The sequence below is a fragment of the Anoplolepis gracilipes genome, chromosome 13, assembly GCF_047496725.1.
Source record: "Anoplolepis gracilipes chromosome 13, ASM4749672v1, whole genome shotgun sequence".
In the NCBI taxonomy this organism is placed as follows: Eukaryota; Metazoa; Arthropoda; class Insecta; order Hymenoptera; family Formicidae; genus Anoplolepis; species Anoplolepis gracilipes.
In genome coordinates, this window is record NC_132982.1 from 4,874,577 (window position 1) to 4,893,040 (window position 18,464).

The 18,464-nt window shown below is 30.7% G+C and overlaps 1 protein-coding gene across 1 annotated transcript in view; it reads left to right on the forward strand.

The window, feature by feature from the left end:
• LOC140672652 (pyroglutamylated RF-amide peptide receptor) overlaps positions 1-18,351 on the forward strand; it is a 41,955-nt gene extending 23,604 nt beyond the window's left edge. Inside the window, exons 3-10 of the mRNA XM_072904975.1 lie at positions 1,350-1,473; positions 3,671-3,876; positions 7,220-7,334; positions 7,838-7,998; positions 11,684-11,842; positions 12,815-13,030; positions 15,044-15,257; positions 15,811-18,351. Of these exons, the coding sequence (XP_072761076.1) occupies positions 1,350-1,473; positions 3,671-3,876; positions 7,220-7,334; positions 7,838-7,998; positions 11,684-11,842; positions 12,815-12,887 (838 nt within the window). The 3' untranslated portion in view covers positions 12,888-13,030; positions 15,044-15,257; positions 15,811-18,351. The remainder of the gene's footprint in view (positions 1-1,349; positions 1,474-3,670; positions 3,877-7,219; positions 7,335-7,837; positions 7,999-11,683; positions 11,843-12,814; positions 13,031-15,043; positions 15,258-15,810) is intronic.
• Positions 18,352-18,464: the final 113 nt, after the last annotated feature.

The following is an 18,464-nucleotide window of genomic DNA, read 5'->3' on the forward strand; positions in this document are numbered from 1 at the left end:
TTATTTTAATAAAACCCTGATATACGATTTTCTGTTCTACGCATATTACACACTATTTTCACAATAGATTTTTTTTACCCATTTGAAGTTGATCTTTTCCTTACAAAAATATCAATAATAGAATTAGAATCATCCTATTTTTTCTATCATAATTTTTTAATCATTAATATATTACGTATTTTTGTAAATTTTAAAAATAAATTTTTATTAAAATTTACTTGAAATTAACTAAAAAATATAGTTTGTCATCTATTTTTCTTCAATTTGCTGAAATTCTCTTATTTTTAATTACTTAATATTATAAAATTAAAAGTATCTTGATGTTATTGAGAAAGAAAATCAATTTCTAAGTGTGGTTCTAAGTATAAGAGTACTATTAAATTAATAAGATAGCGGGAGAGAAAAAGAGAGACAGAGAATATATACAGAAAAAATTAGTAATTAAATTTTGTAATATAATCTTCTTTTGACGAAAGAATGTTTTTAGAACTGAAACTCTGCGAATATACATTTTTGCTTTAAAGTTTCATTTTTCTTAACTAAAAATTAATTTATAAATTAAATTATTCAATTTTGTTTGGAATTATTCCATAGAAATTTGTCGAATGTAATCTTTTCTAAATGTTCACTTTGAATGCGCCATTTCAACAACATATATACAGTAGTAATTTCAGATATTACGAGTTGAAAGTATGCGGTTAAGTATATACAAAATAGTCGACTTTACTGGGATTCACTTGGGATGGACTATTTTACGATATAATGGCTACTTTGAGATAGCTATTTCGCAACATCATATAATATAGCGCGAATAAAATACCTACGCGGTTGAGTTTTTTAAGATATCTTAGACCGTGCAAGTTATCATATTTTTTCGTCGCAAATGGAACGCTGATGAAATATATCTACAAAAGTAGTCTAGAATATACTTATGAAATGTTATTTTCTAAATAAATAATCTCGCAGGACAAGATAGAACGTTTTATAAATCTAGAAATCACGTTGCGAGAATCGCAATTAATGTATGAAGCTCTTTCAGAAATACTTCGTACAATTTTGCAATATTTTTATTGTTTTAATAGTGATTCATTTGTTTATTGATGAAAATAAATCGATTTTATTTCAATAAATATTGTTTTTCACATCAATATAATGCCTCTGAATTAAAATTGATGGTAGTATTTCATATCTCTATATTTGTTTTATTCTGCAAACACTTAGATTGTTAATTACTTAATATGTTTTTATTTTAAATATATGAATATGTTGCTATATACATACATATTGATGTTTGAAATACAACTTCTTAAAATGTATATTATTTTGTAATAATTTTCATACTGTTTCAGATATTACGCGATAGTGCATCCAATGAGAGCGCAGTACACGTGCACCATAAGTCAAGCTCGCAAGATCGTGATTATAACTTGGATTGCGTCGTTTCTATTAGGAATTCCAATGATTTTTACACAGGTATGCGTGTATTCTTTCACATACTTTCTTGGTGTTTTAATTAAGTTGCGTATTATCGTTTTTAATTTTTAACATTAAATATTTTTAATCTATAATTAAACACTATATAAAAGCGAAATTTGCTTAACATTTATTTCTATCCACGGGATGCTGAATTTATAAAAGCATTTTACTCTTTATCTTGTAGTGATATTTGACAATTTCTCGGAAAGGAGAAATTAATTTAAAAAATTGATGAGAACTTACGCCAGCGTAATTCAATGAATTAATTTACAATTCATGTATAATACAAGTTACATCACATAATGGAGTATTTATTAAACCAGTTTATATTAAATTTGCTACAGATTTGGAAAATATTCTGCGCACATGTATATTAAAAGTCCATCAAATACTAATTCAAATACATTAAACGATATCGAATTTTGAAGCGATTTTTTGCTGAACGTAAACAATACGCTCGAAGTAACTTATTGGTATATATAATTTTTCGCACTGACAATTTATTATTCTGTTTTGCACGGCACGCGGTAGTATTGGTAAACTTTGATATTCAGATACACAATATGATACTAGGCGATACATATTTCGCTCTCGCCCACGCTAGGTACAACCATGAAATTCGAAAACGATACGCCCCGTAATTGTATGTCCGATAAAGTTGATACACGCCGCTCCACCCACTTACTTTGAAAAATGACAATTTATCTGAGCGTTAAAAAGATACGCCGCTAAGCCCGGATAATCGGTCGTGTAGTGGAAAATCCAGAGAGAATCCAACGTGATTGGATTTCCAGCCGGCGGAAATTTCCCTAGAGCACATTTTCGTGTGCGAATAGGAAGCTTGATAAGTATGTCTTATTATCTGCATATTCAAGATGCCTCAAAACTGTATTAGTAACGACACTCTGATCCACATTCATACTTTGCACTTAATGCACCCATTTGATAGAGGAGTGTTATCCGTGAGCATAATGACAAGACCTTATGGTCTCGTATATGTTATCTATAATTGAACCACGGTCATGAGTAAACGTTAAAATATAGGAGATGAACACATGGATTGAAGCTTCAAAATTCACTTTTATTATATTCTTCTTCAGAGAAAACTTTCAAAACCATTAATTGAGACACGTTTGTTCAATCGAACAATGTTGTAAAAATTGTATTCTACACAAGATAAGAACTTTTCATCGACATATGAGAGATAAATCGATTGTAATCGTGATGCAGTCGGGAATGTAAAATTTAATTTTTGAATCAATCATAATATTTTCAAAGTGAAACTCACCGGAAGAGAAGTTTTTTATACGAAGGACTCTTGTCAAACAGACTGAAGGATTGAAGTAAATGAAGTTTTTGCACAGATCTGGCATAAAAGTTATAGAGCCGCCGAGAATAAAACGCGAATGAAGAAGAATTCAGTGCTCGAAATAGAGATACTCGATCTCAATGATATTGTTCGCAAAAGCTTTTGGCAAAAAATTATATTTATAATAAAACAGCTATTTTTTATTCAATTTCCCATGTACTTTGAACGTAATTTTCTCAAAAGAATGAGAATCTTTTTATCTTTCTTTTCCAAAGTATTTATCAAATATTAATAGAGATTTTTTATTATTTATGATTTTAGGCCTTGCTTTCTTTCGTTATAAAATCTAGAAAGACACATCCTTAGATTCGTGTTGAAATTAATGTTGTAAAGTATAAGTGTGCTCGATCGCGAAAGCTTTTGAAAACTGAGAAAACTCCTTATTTAGCTTCAATCACGATTCTTATTCCTTTAGTCTTCTTTTCGCAAAAGATATAAAGATTTAAAAGAATTCTCTTTTCATGTCTCACATTGTTCGGTAAATATCCCATTATCGGATGCGTAAGACCGTTTGTTGTATCCAAAGGAAAAGAGTCACGTCGTAAAGGATTAATAAAGCGTGGAGCACGGATGCTGATCCTTTTTACGGCGCCGTGAAGTAAATGGCGGAGGAGCGATAAAAATCTCTCTTGTATGCGCCGGCAAAATCTTATCGCCGGTATATGTAAATGTTGGTCTAACGACTTAATAAACGCGGTTGTAAGTATGAGATGAAAAAGTCGCTCGTCACGAGAAAACGTGTCTCGTCAGAGATTTTAGAATAGCATGCTTTCTCATTTCTCGTATCTCTTTATTTACCTTTCTTTGATCTTTTCTATGTTTCAGACGCACAAGAAGGTCGGAGTGAGATGGATTGCTTACTGGTGCGTTCGTGATTCCGAAGCCGGACTTCTGTGGCGGTTCCACGAGGTCTACATGCTGGTCGTGGTTCTCCTACTACCGCTGACCATCATGGCATTTTGCTACGCGACCATCTGCTGGGAAATCTGGCGCGTTATGAAGCGCCGATATCACATGACGTCGCGACACGCGTAAGTCCAGAGAAAATCCAAATTGTCACTTTTCTTTCCGTCTCTGGATATTTGGACAAAATTCCACTCTTTTAAATCATTTTCAATTTATAATATAATACTTTTTCGAAAAATTTAATATTATTTTTATTTAATTGAAATTTATGTTTATATCGTTCTGTATAATCTCTCTTTAAGTAACGACTTGTGATAGCAAGGATATTCGCGCACTCATACTCATACTCATACGCAATTATATTATACATATGTACATACATATACTCATGCCAGTGAGTGGCTCTACTTTTATTCCTCGAGTTCGTGTTTTAAAACTTGTACAATTTCTTTTGTCCATTGACAAGTCAGTTCGTTCTTATACCGTTGAACGAAAAAAACTCGGATAATATATATCGTATCGTCTAATCACTTGTCCAATCGTGCGAATTTCCAATAATTTCGATGTGACCTGCAGTCCAAGGGGAAGTGATTAATCAAACCGAGTTTTTACTTGGATGCATCTCCTGCTTGGCGAGAAACTAAAAAAAATTTCCTCGAAAATATCTTTTAAATTTTTAATTTATATAAGATTGATGCAACTTATTGATAATTGAATTTTAGATCTCAAAAATATATATCATTCAATACCTACATTTATCAAGACATTGTCGCAAACAGAAAAAGGAAAAGAAATCAAAAAGGGAAATATAATTAACATGATTAATAAAATTAATTGTAATAAAAAATAATAATGACCTTTATGTTACTTTGCAGAATTTCTTAGACTAAAGCAATAAAACCTTTTGAATTATATAAAGCGCAATTAGTAACTTAATATAGCTATAGGTAATACGTGTAGATCGTTAAATTTATTAATAGCAATAATATTTCATGCTCATGAGATACACAACAAACGTGCACGCATTTGGAAATTTCGTATGAGCGAAAATTCTATCGTTTATTCCACCGTATGCAGAATAATCGGCGTGAATCCGACTGCGTCGATCATTAATTTACACGCGACGTTCGTTATAGGCGCGGACATGGTAATCCACAAATGGCCGCATAAACTGTTATTTGCCTTTCATAGTGCGACAGCTCTAAAGTGATCGAGAAGCGTGTTTTCTCGTCTCGTATGAAACGTCGATTATCTCGTCGCGAACGTCAATCACTAATCGTGAGAAAATAGAAGGACGAGGGAGGAAATTCGCATTTTTCGATATTTGATGGACGTTCCGTGACACAACATTCCAGCAATTTAATGTAAATTGCAATTCAATAGCTGGATTTTCGGAAACTTCATCGAATTTCATATCGAGGTCGGTCGATGATAATACACGATGAGGAGGATCACGTTTTCATTTACAAACGTGTTTCGCGCATATCAGTTGGCAAATGTCGCTCTAAAATAATATCATCTCGTGAGATTTCATTCGCGATTCGTGGCTCGTGATGCAAACGAGAAATCGTAACGAAACTTCATGTTAATTTTTGACTCTAAGAAACAACAAAATTAAAATATATAATGAAAAAGTAGATGAGAAAGTTTAAAACAATTCGCTTCGATGTCATTAAATTATAAAGGGAACTTAACTTATGTTTGATAGTTTGATTTATAGCACAGCGTGCATATAAAAAGCCTAAGGCACACAAATTTTATTTATTAGAAATATCGCAAAAGGTCTATAATTGCTTTAATTATCGTGTCTCTTACTATTAGCTATATGTGTGAACGCACAGTGATATTTAACTTAGGCGGAAAGCAAACTTTTGCCAATTGATCGTAGTCCTATAGCGCTTCTTTAGAAAGTGGAGGCCGCTGGCAGTTTGCCTGAAATAGATCGAGGGCGATCGGCAAACATGATGGCGAATGCGCTTGCACTTTATGACTTAACTTGACTTCACCGTCTTTCTCACATCTCGTAAAACATCTTAGCAAGTGCGCATTTCTAAACAGCCGCTCGGCATGTGCATTTAGAAATAGCTTGAGAGATCTTGTTCTATCGATAATTGGAGAAATTTATATCGACAGATATTTTGATAACCTGATGCATAAATTGAAAAAGTTCCTACCTCTTAAAAAAAAGTTATTCTTTGTATTAATTTATATATATATATATATATATATATATATATATATATATAGAACAAAAATATCCTCGGATATATTTCTGTTTATAGCACAAAGTGTCCTGGAGCTATGTTTCTGTTTGTTACCGAAAAAGAATAAAGTTTGCAGATAAACTTTTCAACTTATCACAAAAACTAAACGCAAACGAAACGTACATATAAAGGAAAGAATATTTTTAGAATAAGACTGTATAATTTTCGTGATTATTTTAATTAATTAAAACCTACCATCAATTTTAGAGACTTTTTTATGAGAAAAATATAAAGATTTTTTCTTTAGAAAATCGCCTATGCATTTGAAAAAAATCAAATGCATAGAAGGAAAAGCGTTTTTAATTATTGTCTTTAATCTTAGAATATTATATATACAAAATGTAACGTCATTAAATCAAAATTTTTAATCGCGTAGATAAATTATTTTAGAATTATTATTATATAATAATCTTTAACTTTTCAACTTATCACAAAAACTAAACGCAAACGAAACGTACATATTTAAAGGAAAGAATATTTTTAGAATAAGACTGTATAATTTTCGTGATTATTTTAATTAATTAGAACCTACCATCAATTTTAGTTTACTTAAATACAGACTCTTTTATGAGAAAAATAAAGATTTTTTTCTTTAGAAAATCGCGTATGCATTTGAAAAAATCAAATGCATAGAAGAAAAAGCGTTTTTAATCATTGCCTTTAATCTTAGAATATTATATATACAAAATCTAACGTCATTAAATAAAAATTTTTAATCGCGTAAATAAATTATTTTAGAATTATTATCCTTCAATCTTTAATTAATCTTTCAATTGTAAAATAAAATTGTTGTCATATACTGATGAAAAGAAATTCCATAGCAAACAAAATGCAAAAATTCTTGTTTTTATGTAAATCTTTCTGAATGTCGTATTTAACGGTGAAAATTAAAAAATATAATATAAATAGTTGGAATACTATTTATCTCACATATATTATAATATTAAATTTTTATTAAGAATAATTATATAATTATTAAGGTCTTGAATGGATTTATATTTATAAAAAAAGCTGTTTGAACTATTTTTATTGAATCGTATTAAACTTTGCTGTTTGCCTCTGTTTGAAGTAGTTTGCAAATAACTGATTTGTTTTTGATCCTTTCAGTCCGGAACCAGTGGAGTATGGCATCGATAGTATTAACAATACGTGATTACTACGAGATCCTCTTGCACACGATCATAGTAGTTTTAATCTGTTTTAGATTGAGTCCAAACAGCGTGGACACGGAATCTATACCAATGACGCAACGACAGAGTGGAAACGAGCGTAAATCGCGTCGGGACGAGAATGATGATGAATCACGGACCATGAAGCAGGTTTGATTTTGCAAATTTCACTTTGTTTACATGTTGAAAAATAGCTAGCTATAAATTCAAAACGTGCGTTTGCAGACTCTCTCAATAATCTAATTGTTCCTAAATATCGTATTATTAATTAATTTTTAAATATTTTTAATAATTTGGAATTTATCATATTCATTTAAAAAGCTCATAGATTTAAGAAGATTATATCAAAAAGGAGAATAATTTTTTAATTTTATTTTAAAAGAATGATTAAGGAAAGAGCAATTTTTAAAGGCCATAAATCGCGTGTAATCGTGATTAAATTAACGGGATGAAATACTCCTAGTTATATACTCGGAATAAAATCGCCCACGTTCTTCGATAAACCCTAGTTATGTTCGATATATTTTTATACTACTACTATAATGGGATGTTCCGTATATATCGCGTGGGCTGTAAATAATATTGGCTCCTGTAAACTACACTTAAGTGTCGGAAAATTGTTTTATGACTGCTCAGAAAGACTTTATCAACAGGTGGTGAAGATGTTAGTGGCTGTTGTGGTGTTATTCGCTATTTGCTGGGCCCCGATGCTCATCGACAACGTGCTGACCGCTTACGGTATCTTGCCTCGTATCAAGGGCGGGACGCACAAACATCTCAACACCGTGTTTCAATTGATGGCCTACTTTAACAGGTATGTACAACCATGGGTTTGTATCCGAGATTAAACGCCGGAGAGTCATTAATTTAAAACCGACCTCACATGCCTGTAGTAACCCGTCTTTCACGTAAACATAATCATTGTGGAGGTTGCCACTTCCAGAGGATCGTTTGCAGGCTCGTATTATCAGTAGAGAAAGCGCCTCGCTGGTCAGACGTTCCATTTCGCCAATAGATGCAGTCTATACATGATTGTAACATGTAAACTAGTAGAAGGAGAAATACAAGTACATGAAATATCTTTCTTTACTATAGAATTTACATTTAGACAGAAAAATATGGAGAATATTTAACTAAATCTTTATTTGTTCGAAATTATTTTTAATATCTTTTAAAGTAGTATGCTTCTGATTTAATACACACAAAACTTAAGTTGCGAAACAAAAGTTTGAAAAATTTATTGGACGTAGATGTATTTTATTTATTTTTTATGTTTATTAAGTACATAAATTTGTTTAACATTCCTTGAAATAGGTTTTTCTAAATATTATCAAATGAAAATTGAACTATATTTTAAGGTAAATATATAAATTGATATGGATTTTGCATCTGTGTTGAAAACAACATAACAGACGATAGGAAGCAGTTCTGTAGGTAGGATAAAATAATCAAATAGAGCGACAGGCGTGTCACTATTTATCAATTTACAAAGTTATCATTTAAATACAAAATTCACAAAGTTAGAGCCTTGCCATTCTGTGTATATGTTGTTCCATATTTATACCCTCTCTACTATTATTGAATCATTCGTTATGAATGGAACATGGATTGCATTCTTTGAAAATTCCAAAGTTAACTAAAACATTATTTTTTAACAATGCGTATATACAATACGATAGTTAGTTCCGTTTCAATGATGCAAATATTTATTTTCACGAGTTTCAATTTTTTCGTAAAAAGTACAAATGTAGAAAACTTGTGGTACTACATAAAAAAAAAAAAAAAAAAAATATATATATATATATATATAAACGTATTGATTGGATTTGATGTTTGATCTTTTTGACATGTAAATTTGATTTGTGACAACTCTTTTATGAAATATTTATTTGATGTTTTATATGCTTTCGAATATACAATTTATTCTTATGAAATTACACTATGTAGGTATATATTTGCGGTTAGAATTGAAATTTTGATCATCTCTGCATTGAATTGCAACGACGCGGCAAGGACACGTGCGTGGAATTATTTTCGCCAAATGTGCGTACTCGCTCTCTCTTTCATGTCGCTCGCTTTTTACATATGCGAGATATAGAATGATAACTGTAATAGCCGTCTCTGCGAATATACCGTGTGTCATTTTACTAACAACCTCTGATTAGCTTAACAAGTCGTGTCGCTGCTAGGCAACAACATTGAATGCAATAGATAAATTGCATACTATTGAAATGATTCTGGTCGTTGCGAGAAAACATTGCATTCTCCGCCTCATCTGGTTTCTGCCGTATCCATATCCGTTCTTAAAAAAATTCACATTATCTTTGCCTTTCGAAAAAAATTAATATTATTTCTTATTTTACGTATCTACAACAGAAAGTAACCGCGCGTTCTCCATTTGCGTGATTTTATTTTATGCTTTTAATTTAATTTGATTTTTATTGGAACGCGAAAAGCTTTTTTATTACCTTTCATGTGGTTTCTTTGACAAATTTCGCTTTTTTAACAGATCTCATATCGAATTTTTAGCGAGAAGAATTAATTTTATTTTGAAAGATATGTAATATTGAGGAATTAAATCTGTAGCATATGATGAATAAATGAACAAAACTTCGTTTTGTTTTATGACGTATGTATGTACATACAATTCAGTTTATTTTAATAAAAATTTAATTTCAATTCAATTAAAGAGAGATATCTATATATTGAAAAATTATAATCTCTCTTTCTTTTTGTCTTAAATATTAAATAAAAAATTTATATTTAAATTTAAGGAAATTTTCCTTCCTTCCTTCTCTCTCTCTCTCTCTCTCTCTCTCTCTCTCATTTGAATGTAATGCATTTTTCTGAACGATCGACAAATACAATTCGTCCTTTGAGTAGCACTTTTAATAAATTTTGTACTCTGGACAGGGCTTTTCCATTGAGAGACTAACTTTTTTTCCTATAACAGTTCTCTCGACACTGTAAATACTGGAGACCACTGGATGACGATATGAGATTGATTACAAGGTTCCTAAAAAAGAGAAGCTTTTTGTGAATGGAAAAGCAAATTAGTAATTAACGCTTAAATAAAATGGATCAGAAAACACAGTGAAATTATAGTATAATTTCAAATTTAATTTTTTTCTCTTAATATGAAATATAAATTTTTCAAATAGTGATCTTTCTCTGTATACTTGACAATTTCGTACGTCACAGTTTATTGTCAAACAAACAAAGTTTTTTGAAACATTAGCTTTAGCTTAAATTATTTTTACATAATAAAGTAACTTGTTTGAAGAACAGAAAAACAATATTTTTTACTTTACTTTTATATAAAAGTGACTTAAGACTCAATTTTATAACTAAACTCTGATATTTTATATTTTAAATTTTCGGTTACTATGTTAGAAGTTTGGCGAACATTAGCAGGAGAAATATCATCTCAAATTTTAAAGTAGCTCCTAACTTTTCTCGATTGGACGGAAGGAAAAACCTTCGTGGCAGAGTTTAGCAAGTTTACCAAGTTTGACTTGTCTTTGGACCGTTCTTGTAAATACAGACCTCTCCATGTGTGCTCTCAGACAGCACATATTAGTAGAGAGAACTGGACTTGTAAAAAAAGATCATCTAACTGTTTAGCGATCACAAACAAATTTTGATATTGAGATAATAGAGACTTTTATTTTAATACAAACTTCGAAACGTTAGTCTCTCATTTTTCAATCTGGTTCTGCTATTATTGCGTTTTTTTTGCTGCGAACAAAATTTTTGTAAGAAAAAAACTGAATGTAAACTATGTGAAACTAGAACGAATTTCATGCATATAAACAGATTAAACAAAGTGAATTACTGTTATTCAGTAAATTTGTACAATTCCGTTTTAAATTTGTTTAATTTGTTAAATCAAATTATTACAAATATTATTTTCTGAGAGAACGTAACAATATTTAATTTAAAGTATTTTATTCTTTTTTATTTGAAATGTGACAAACGTTTAACATTTTTTTTAAACATTTAACGGATAAAAAATGCTGTTCTATTTCATTTTATATATATATATATATATATATATATATATATATATATATAAATTATTAATTTCTAATGATATTATGTATTATTAAATGATATATTATGTATTATTAAAAATATCTCATTCATGTATTCGAGTTGCTTAGAATAGAATTTTCGAAATATATTCATATAAAAAGAGAGTATTCTCCAGCTTTTGCTCTTCCTTCATAGGATATTCACAATGCGCTTTTTCTTTTTGTTCTTCGGACAAAGTTGGTGGGCGGGATTCACTTGAAATAAAATAGTCGATACAGGATTTGCATGTAAAATGGAGATGGGTCGAAATTGCGCGGAGCGCTTACGCATTCCAGATTTAAAGTGCGAATTTCATTTCGGATTTCGAACTGCGCGTGTTCGCAACTGCGGCTGTATCACCCGCGGTCCAGCTGTCGGCGACTTTCAATCCGTTCGCTCCCTTAATCCGCTATTTGGCATTGCAGTTGTATAAACCCGATAGTATACGGGTTTATGTCCAAGCACTTCAGGGAAAGCTTCCTGTCGGCTGCCTGTGGCGGATGGATTTGCTGCCCTAGAAGAGGCTACCGGTCATCCGTAACGAGGCATCCCAGTCTCAGCCAGACCAGAAGCACCAGCGTGAGGTACGCCGTGCTGTCAGTTGTTTGTTATACATGTCAATAGCCCATTTCGTTTTGGTATCATCGGCTAGAACGAAAGATAGAATGACAGAGTTGCGCAAAATTGCGTTTATCGATCTTTCAAAAATATACTCTGCGAATTTCCTTTCCGTTATTTTATAAAAGAGAGAGAGTGCCAGCAATTTTTTCCCCTGCAGTGATTTAAAAAGTTGGCCTTGTAATATCATTAAAAAGTTACCATAATTTCTCGGCAAACCGCTTTTAATTTAATTTAATGTATGAATAAAGCGCAAGAGTTATGTAGATATGAAATTATTTTTGCTTAAGGACTCGAATAAAGAGCAACAACGTTTACAATATACTATAAAAATCAGAAATCGTGGAAATAGCAGGAATATATTTGAAAGAATTTATTCGCAATTTACGACGTGACCTTTGACAATATATTAATCTTAAATATGCGGCTGCATTTGAGTTAAAATGAATTGCACATCATATCGATACTTGACAAACAATAGCAAGTAATCGTATATAAAGTCTTTAAAAGTAACAAAAACACGTGGGAAAAGCGCGTACGGTTTTAATAGCTTTATGATAGATTTATGGGAGAATTACATGTTTTATTGCGGAAAATATTTTTCGCTGCTAATTTTACATCTGCTTTTATAAAACCGATAAAAAAGACTTTTATAAACTCATGAAAAAAAAGACTAAATGGATAATTCGATTATATAATGCTCTTACTCAAATTATTGCGGTATTATAAAGAAGAAAGTAGAGAAGATAAAAAAGAAGAAGAAAAAGGAGATGCTTTATCGAACTTTAGTATCTCCTCTATTGAATTTTGAGGCCGCTGTCTATCAGCTAAAAGGTTTTAACTGTCCGATACACGACTTTTGTGATTTGAAAACTTTTAACCTTAACTTGAGCCAAGGTTCTGTCCCACAATCCTCCGTTTCTGCATGCATGATTTAGGTGGATTCGAAACTCCTTCCGCGGGTCGAGATCCCGAAACTCGACCAATCCTCATCTTGTAGTCCATCCGTGAAGTTGTTTTGCGACATCTTGGTCGGCGAACGAACCTGGTTGACTGGACACTGTTAGAAAGCCCGTGCATGCGCCACGAATATCCGCTTGTCAACCACGCTTGTCCACGAATGTCGTAAATGAAGGAAACATGATTCGATCGAGGTAAATTGAATAGTCCGTCAACGTCGTCATTCATTTCGTATTCAAATTTAACATCGATACCGATATTGGCCGCTTTAAATTTATCGCACGGATTTTTTCTTATATCTGACTTCGCGGCATATCCAAATATTGAGTTGAGCTTACTTTATAATAGCTTGATACAATGGCACATGGCATCGTGGAAATTTGGAAAACATTTAGATTGATATATATATATATTCGAGAGTATTATATCGAGAAAACGTGTATAATGCGATATTTGCCAAAAATTAGCATTTTTTTTTGAACATTTTTTATTTAAAATAATACAATTGAATCTTCAATGAAAACTTATATTTTTCTAAAGAAAAGATTTTAGATATTCAGAATCGTGAACAATTTTTAAGATTAATTATTTTTTACTATTTTTAATTTATAAATAAAATAAGGATTGATACTTGAACGTAAAGTAAAACTAGATTTTAATGTTTACTTAAACAATAATAATTCTTGTAAAAAGTAGAAAAATGAAAAGTTAAATAAATCAATCAGTCTATCTGAACCAACAATTTTGTTCTATAACTTATGACGTTACGTTTTTAAAATGACTGCACGTATGTATTTTTATTGCATTTTAATGACAATATATTTTCTTTAGATTTATTTGCGTGACTTACTCATATGATTTTTCGCTTTTTAAAATACAGAAAAATGATCAAACATTAATTATTTCGCTTTATATCCAATTTTATCAGAAATCCTTTAAAAGCACTATTTATTTTAAATATTAATTTTTTATATACATATTTTGTATACATTTGTTTTAACACATGAAAAATAATCGGAGAAGCACGAGTTCGGCATTGTTCAATTCGGCCTTTCCGTTTTGCATCGCGGTAAACGAAGGGATATTTATAAATTACGAATGGCCGCAATTTTGTCATTTAATACCGCTTAACCAATTGTCGCTCTTGCATTTCTACATAGCAGCAAAAATTAATTTTGCAGGAAAAATTGAGATGATGCTTTTTGGTTAAAAATCCGTTGATTGTTGCATGTGTTAATTATAGTATTAATTATTGTTATATATTGTTGCACGTGTTCATTTATATTTTCACACGTTTCGTATTGCAGTTATAAACTTTTACGTATATGTATTGAAAACAATTAATTCTAACAATAACTTTATATGAATTAAACTGCAGTATTTAAAAAAAATAATATTTCCATAAAAAATTGTGAATATCGAGAAATATGATAAGAACAATCGAAGCATGCCAAAAGCATGTACAGAATATTAAAAAAAATATATATATATTTAGGGAGTTATATTTTTAATGTTACAATTTTTTAAATTTTATCAAACATAAAAATGGAATTTAGTAATATTATAATTCTTAAAATTTAAATAAACTTCTGAGATATTTAATATAAAAAAATAAAAGGTTATGCAAAATAATCTGATCTATGTACAAGATAGATCACTATGATAGATCTGAATCAAGAAAGAATACATTTTTTTTCTTATATCTTCTTTTAATAATACTTACGTATTTATCTCATAAGTTATGTATATAAATTACGTATTTATAAATTATAAAACTAAACATATATATTTCAAATATTTTTTAAATAATTTATCACCTAAATATTAATTGCTACTAATTCATTTGTGTGAAACATATAACAGAAATATAAGAGAAAATAAAGGAAAATAAGTGAATCATTAGTAAATAAAACTTTTTATAATAACACTCAAGAAATGTTTTATGATTATTTTTATAAATATTGATTTATTTGTAATATTTATTTGTTATATCTTGCAAGTAAAAGTGTATTTTTCAAGGCTAAATACTGGATTTATAAATATAAATATGATTTATTTTTATTTATATTTGCAATTATATGACAGAATGTTATTTTATTGCAAGATATTAGCAATACTTACAAATGATCAATTCTTTAATATTAAACACATAATAGAATAGTACACATGTTTCGTAACGTAACGAGTTTTTTTTAAATGTTTTTCAGTGATATAAAGCTCTTTCAAGACTTTGGATGTGTAACGTAGATGTCTTACTTGATAACTCTCTAAAGGAAAATATCGACAAGAAAAAAATTCGAAGACTTCAAATCCGCTTCGCAAATCCTCTCAAATCTGCTCATCGATCAGAAAGTTCCGTAAATAATGTTATAATCCTACCGCATTCGTATGTCAACAGAAATGTCATCGAGAGTGTTTATCGTAAGAAGAATTAATGTATCACTTAATTTCTACACGATTATATATTCAGTCTACTTTCAGGGAGATATAAAGTTCGATATGTACATCGAAACGCGCAAATATATAACTGAGGAAATAATCAAGAAATAAGATAATCTACATTTAAGAGCTACATAAAAGAGCATCTTAATTAAATTATAACATTAATTTCTTTTTAATTAGTTAAAATTTTATATATTTTCTTTTCTCTATAGTTTTTATATTTTCATCGCGTTATAAAAATTTTAATAATTTTTTTCTCACAAGATGTCGGGTTGAATGATAACAAAAATATATAGTGTCAAGCTAAGAGTTAATCTACGAATCATTTGCTTCTCAAGCACGCTCTATATCAGTGTGAGACGAGACACCAGCGTTCACAGTCAGTCAGATTTTCTCGTTCAAATGTAATCCGCTGCAGAACGTCTCTCGCGATTTACCCTCTCTTCAAATTCCACCAGATAATGAAATTCCATTGACACGTCTCGTTCTCCCTCTTTCTCTCTACTGATGGTCTCCCATCTTCTGTTTTTAGATGGACTTGATTCTTTCTTCATTCCCGGACCAGATCGTCGAGGGAGGTCCGTCAGATAGGGGAGGATTTCCGACAGTGAGACGTGAATAAAGTCAAGAAAGGGCGCGATTATAAGTTTTAACGTGAGACACGACCTTTCGGCTGTCTACGTCGACTGTTTCGAGAAGCGAAGTGATAAGAGCGACAAAACTTTCGTGAATCGACAATGACTCCAACGCGAGTGCGAAACTACCTGCTAAGACGGACTCATAGATAATGTAAGTTCCTGAACGAGCTCATGGTCTATTTATCACCCTCGTGTCGCATCTCCTAGCGGCAGCATTATCGCTCGCTTGTCTTGTGAGCGAGATAATTGGACAGTTGATTAATTGAATATTTGGACAATTGGACGTTTAACATATGGTTAAACTTGAGTGGGCGAATAAGAGTCAGAAAGTGGGCATCAGGCGAAGGCAACGGCGAGCATCCAAGGTGGACGCGCAGTAGGGTAGCCATAAATAGCGTATGAAATCATCGGATTTAAAAATCTTATCAAGATATCTCGCATAAAAAAAATATGAAGAAATTGATTAAATTATGCAGCAGGATGCAGGATCATTGAAGAATAAATTGGATATTTGAAAAGTTCTCTAAACATATATGTCGAGCATCAAGTTTTTAAATGTTGATACGTATCTCTTTAATTCGTATAGAATCGTATAAAAATACAATAAAAATATAATATTCTCTCGGTTTATTTAACGCTAAATTGATCGATAAAAAATTTTGCTCTTCGTATAAAGCACACTACTTCAATTACATAGACTAGAAACAGTACATGTTTTGTTGCGAATATATCGATCTAATTCTGTTGATATGTAAATATGCTGTGAATATTAATTTCGTGTGTTTTAGCCAAAGAGAAAACACAGAGAGTTCGCTAACTATATTTATCATTGTAGAAAATGTGCAGCGCAAAGTGCACCGACTACAAATGTTGGGAGAGAAACCGTTTCGACAAATGTTTCACAAATACCAGATACGTTCCAGGAAGTGTGTTAGGTGTATATTATAGACGTGACAAATAATTGTACACTATTTAGGAAACATTTGCCAAATGTTTGCGACGCATTCGACAACGATCAATAGACATTTCTCTCATGAGTTTCTACAACATGAGAGATAGAGGCAAGTATCGATTAATCACTTATATTTGTGCACATATGTAGTAAATTTTCAAAGTATCATATTTTAAAATCAGAACAATGACGTAATTCAATGTGGATATTCTCGAGACATTTTGAGCCATACGCGTTTACATGAGAATATAATGTCAGAGAATATAATTGTAGCTAGATTAATTAGTCTGTTCCAATATATCTCCGTGCTAAAAGGGTCGACAGGAATAATCTCGGTTTATTACTCAGGAGAATATATGCATTTTCTCTTTTTTTTTGGCTTTCTTTTTGAATTCTTAATACCAAATATCGTAGGTTATTCTATCTATAATATTAGTAATAATAATAAATACAAGCTATTATGTTAAAAGACTTTTAACATATGACCCATATCGTGTCAGGCGGCAAACGCATGCACGTGGGTTTTCGATAAAAAGTCATACTATTAAAAAAAAAGAAAAAAAATGGGGAAATCAAGTCGCTGATCAATGTATAGAAAATACATAAGCAAATAAGTATTTAAAACTCTCTTTAGGTTTGACCAATGTGATATTACGCGATGTTCATGATGCTGTGCTTGCCAAGATAATGCTCTAAATGCCACAAGGCGTAAATAAATTATTAATAGTTAAAAATGTATGTGTGTATGTGTGTGTGAAATTTATTAATAAAATACATTAAACGCGCGATCATCTTACGATACCTGCGGGATTATCATGCCGCATCGCAGCCAAAATTAAAATCAACGTTTGCATAATGTGCAACAGCTTTCATCTGCATTGTATCTGTGTTTGCGCGAAAGAATAAGAGCAATGTCTACATCTAAAAATTTTAATCTCAAGTCGTTGGTTTTAATCTCGTAATTGTAAGATGTATAGAAATAATCACATTAATATTAATATTAAAATTAATAATAAATATTAAAGTTATTAAAATTATTAAAATTATTAAAGTCATTAAAATTATTAAAGTATACGTACTCTCTGGCAAGGTTTTTTCGCATAATTCTTTCAGTAGGTGCAAAAGTACGCTCTTGGAGATCTTTCCGACAATTTAAAAGTTTAATTATATAATTTCATTTTTATAATAAGCATAATTTTTATAACATTATTATGCTTTCATTGAATACGTGGGACGTAGATTTTAATGAATCGCTTGATAGACTGAATCAACAATATAGAAATAATTTAATTGTTGAAATTAAATTATTCATCCAATAATACATGATGCTATTGATATTCACTTTAAGACATTATTGTATTTACTGTATTTGATGTATTATATAGACGATAATTATAAGAGTCAGCGATAACAAACCGTGATGAGATATACGTAACAAAACTATTCTCGTATCAACTTTCAATCACCCAGAATCACAATTAACCGCAAGATATTTTTCGCAAATTCTTTCTCTCTCTCTCTCTCTCTATATATATATATATATATATATATATTTTTTTTTAAGCAAAATTTTACTTATCTAAAATCTTACCCTTT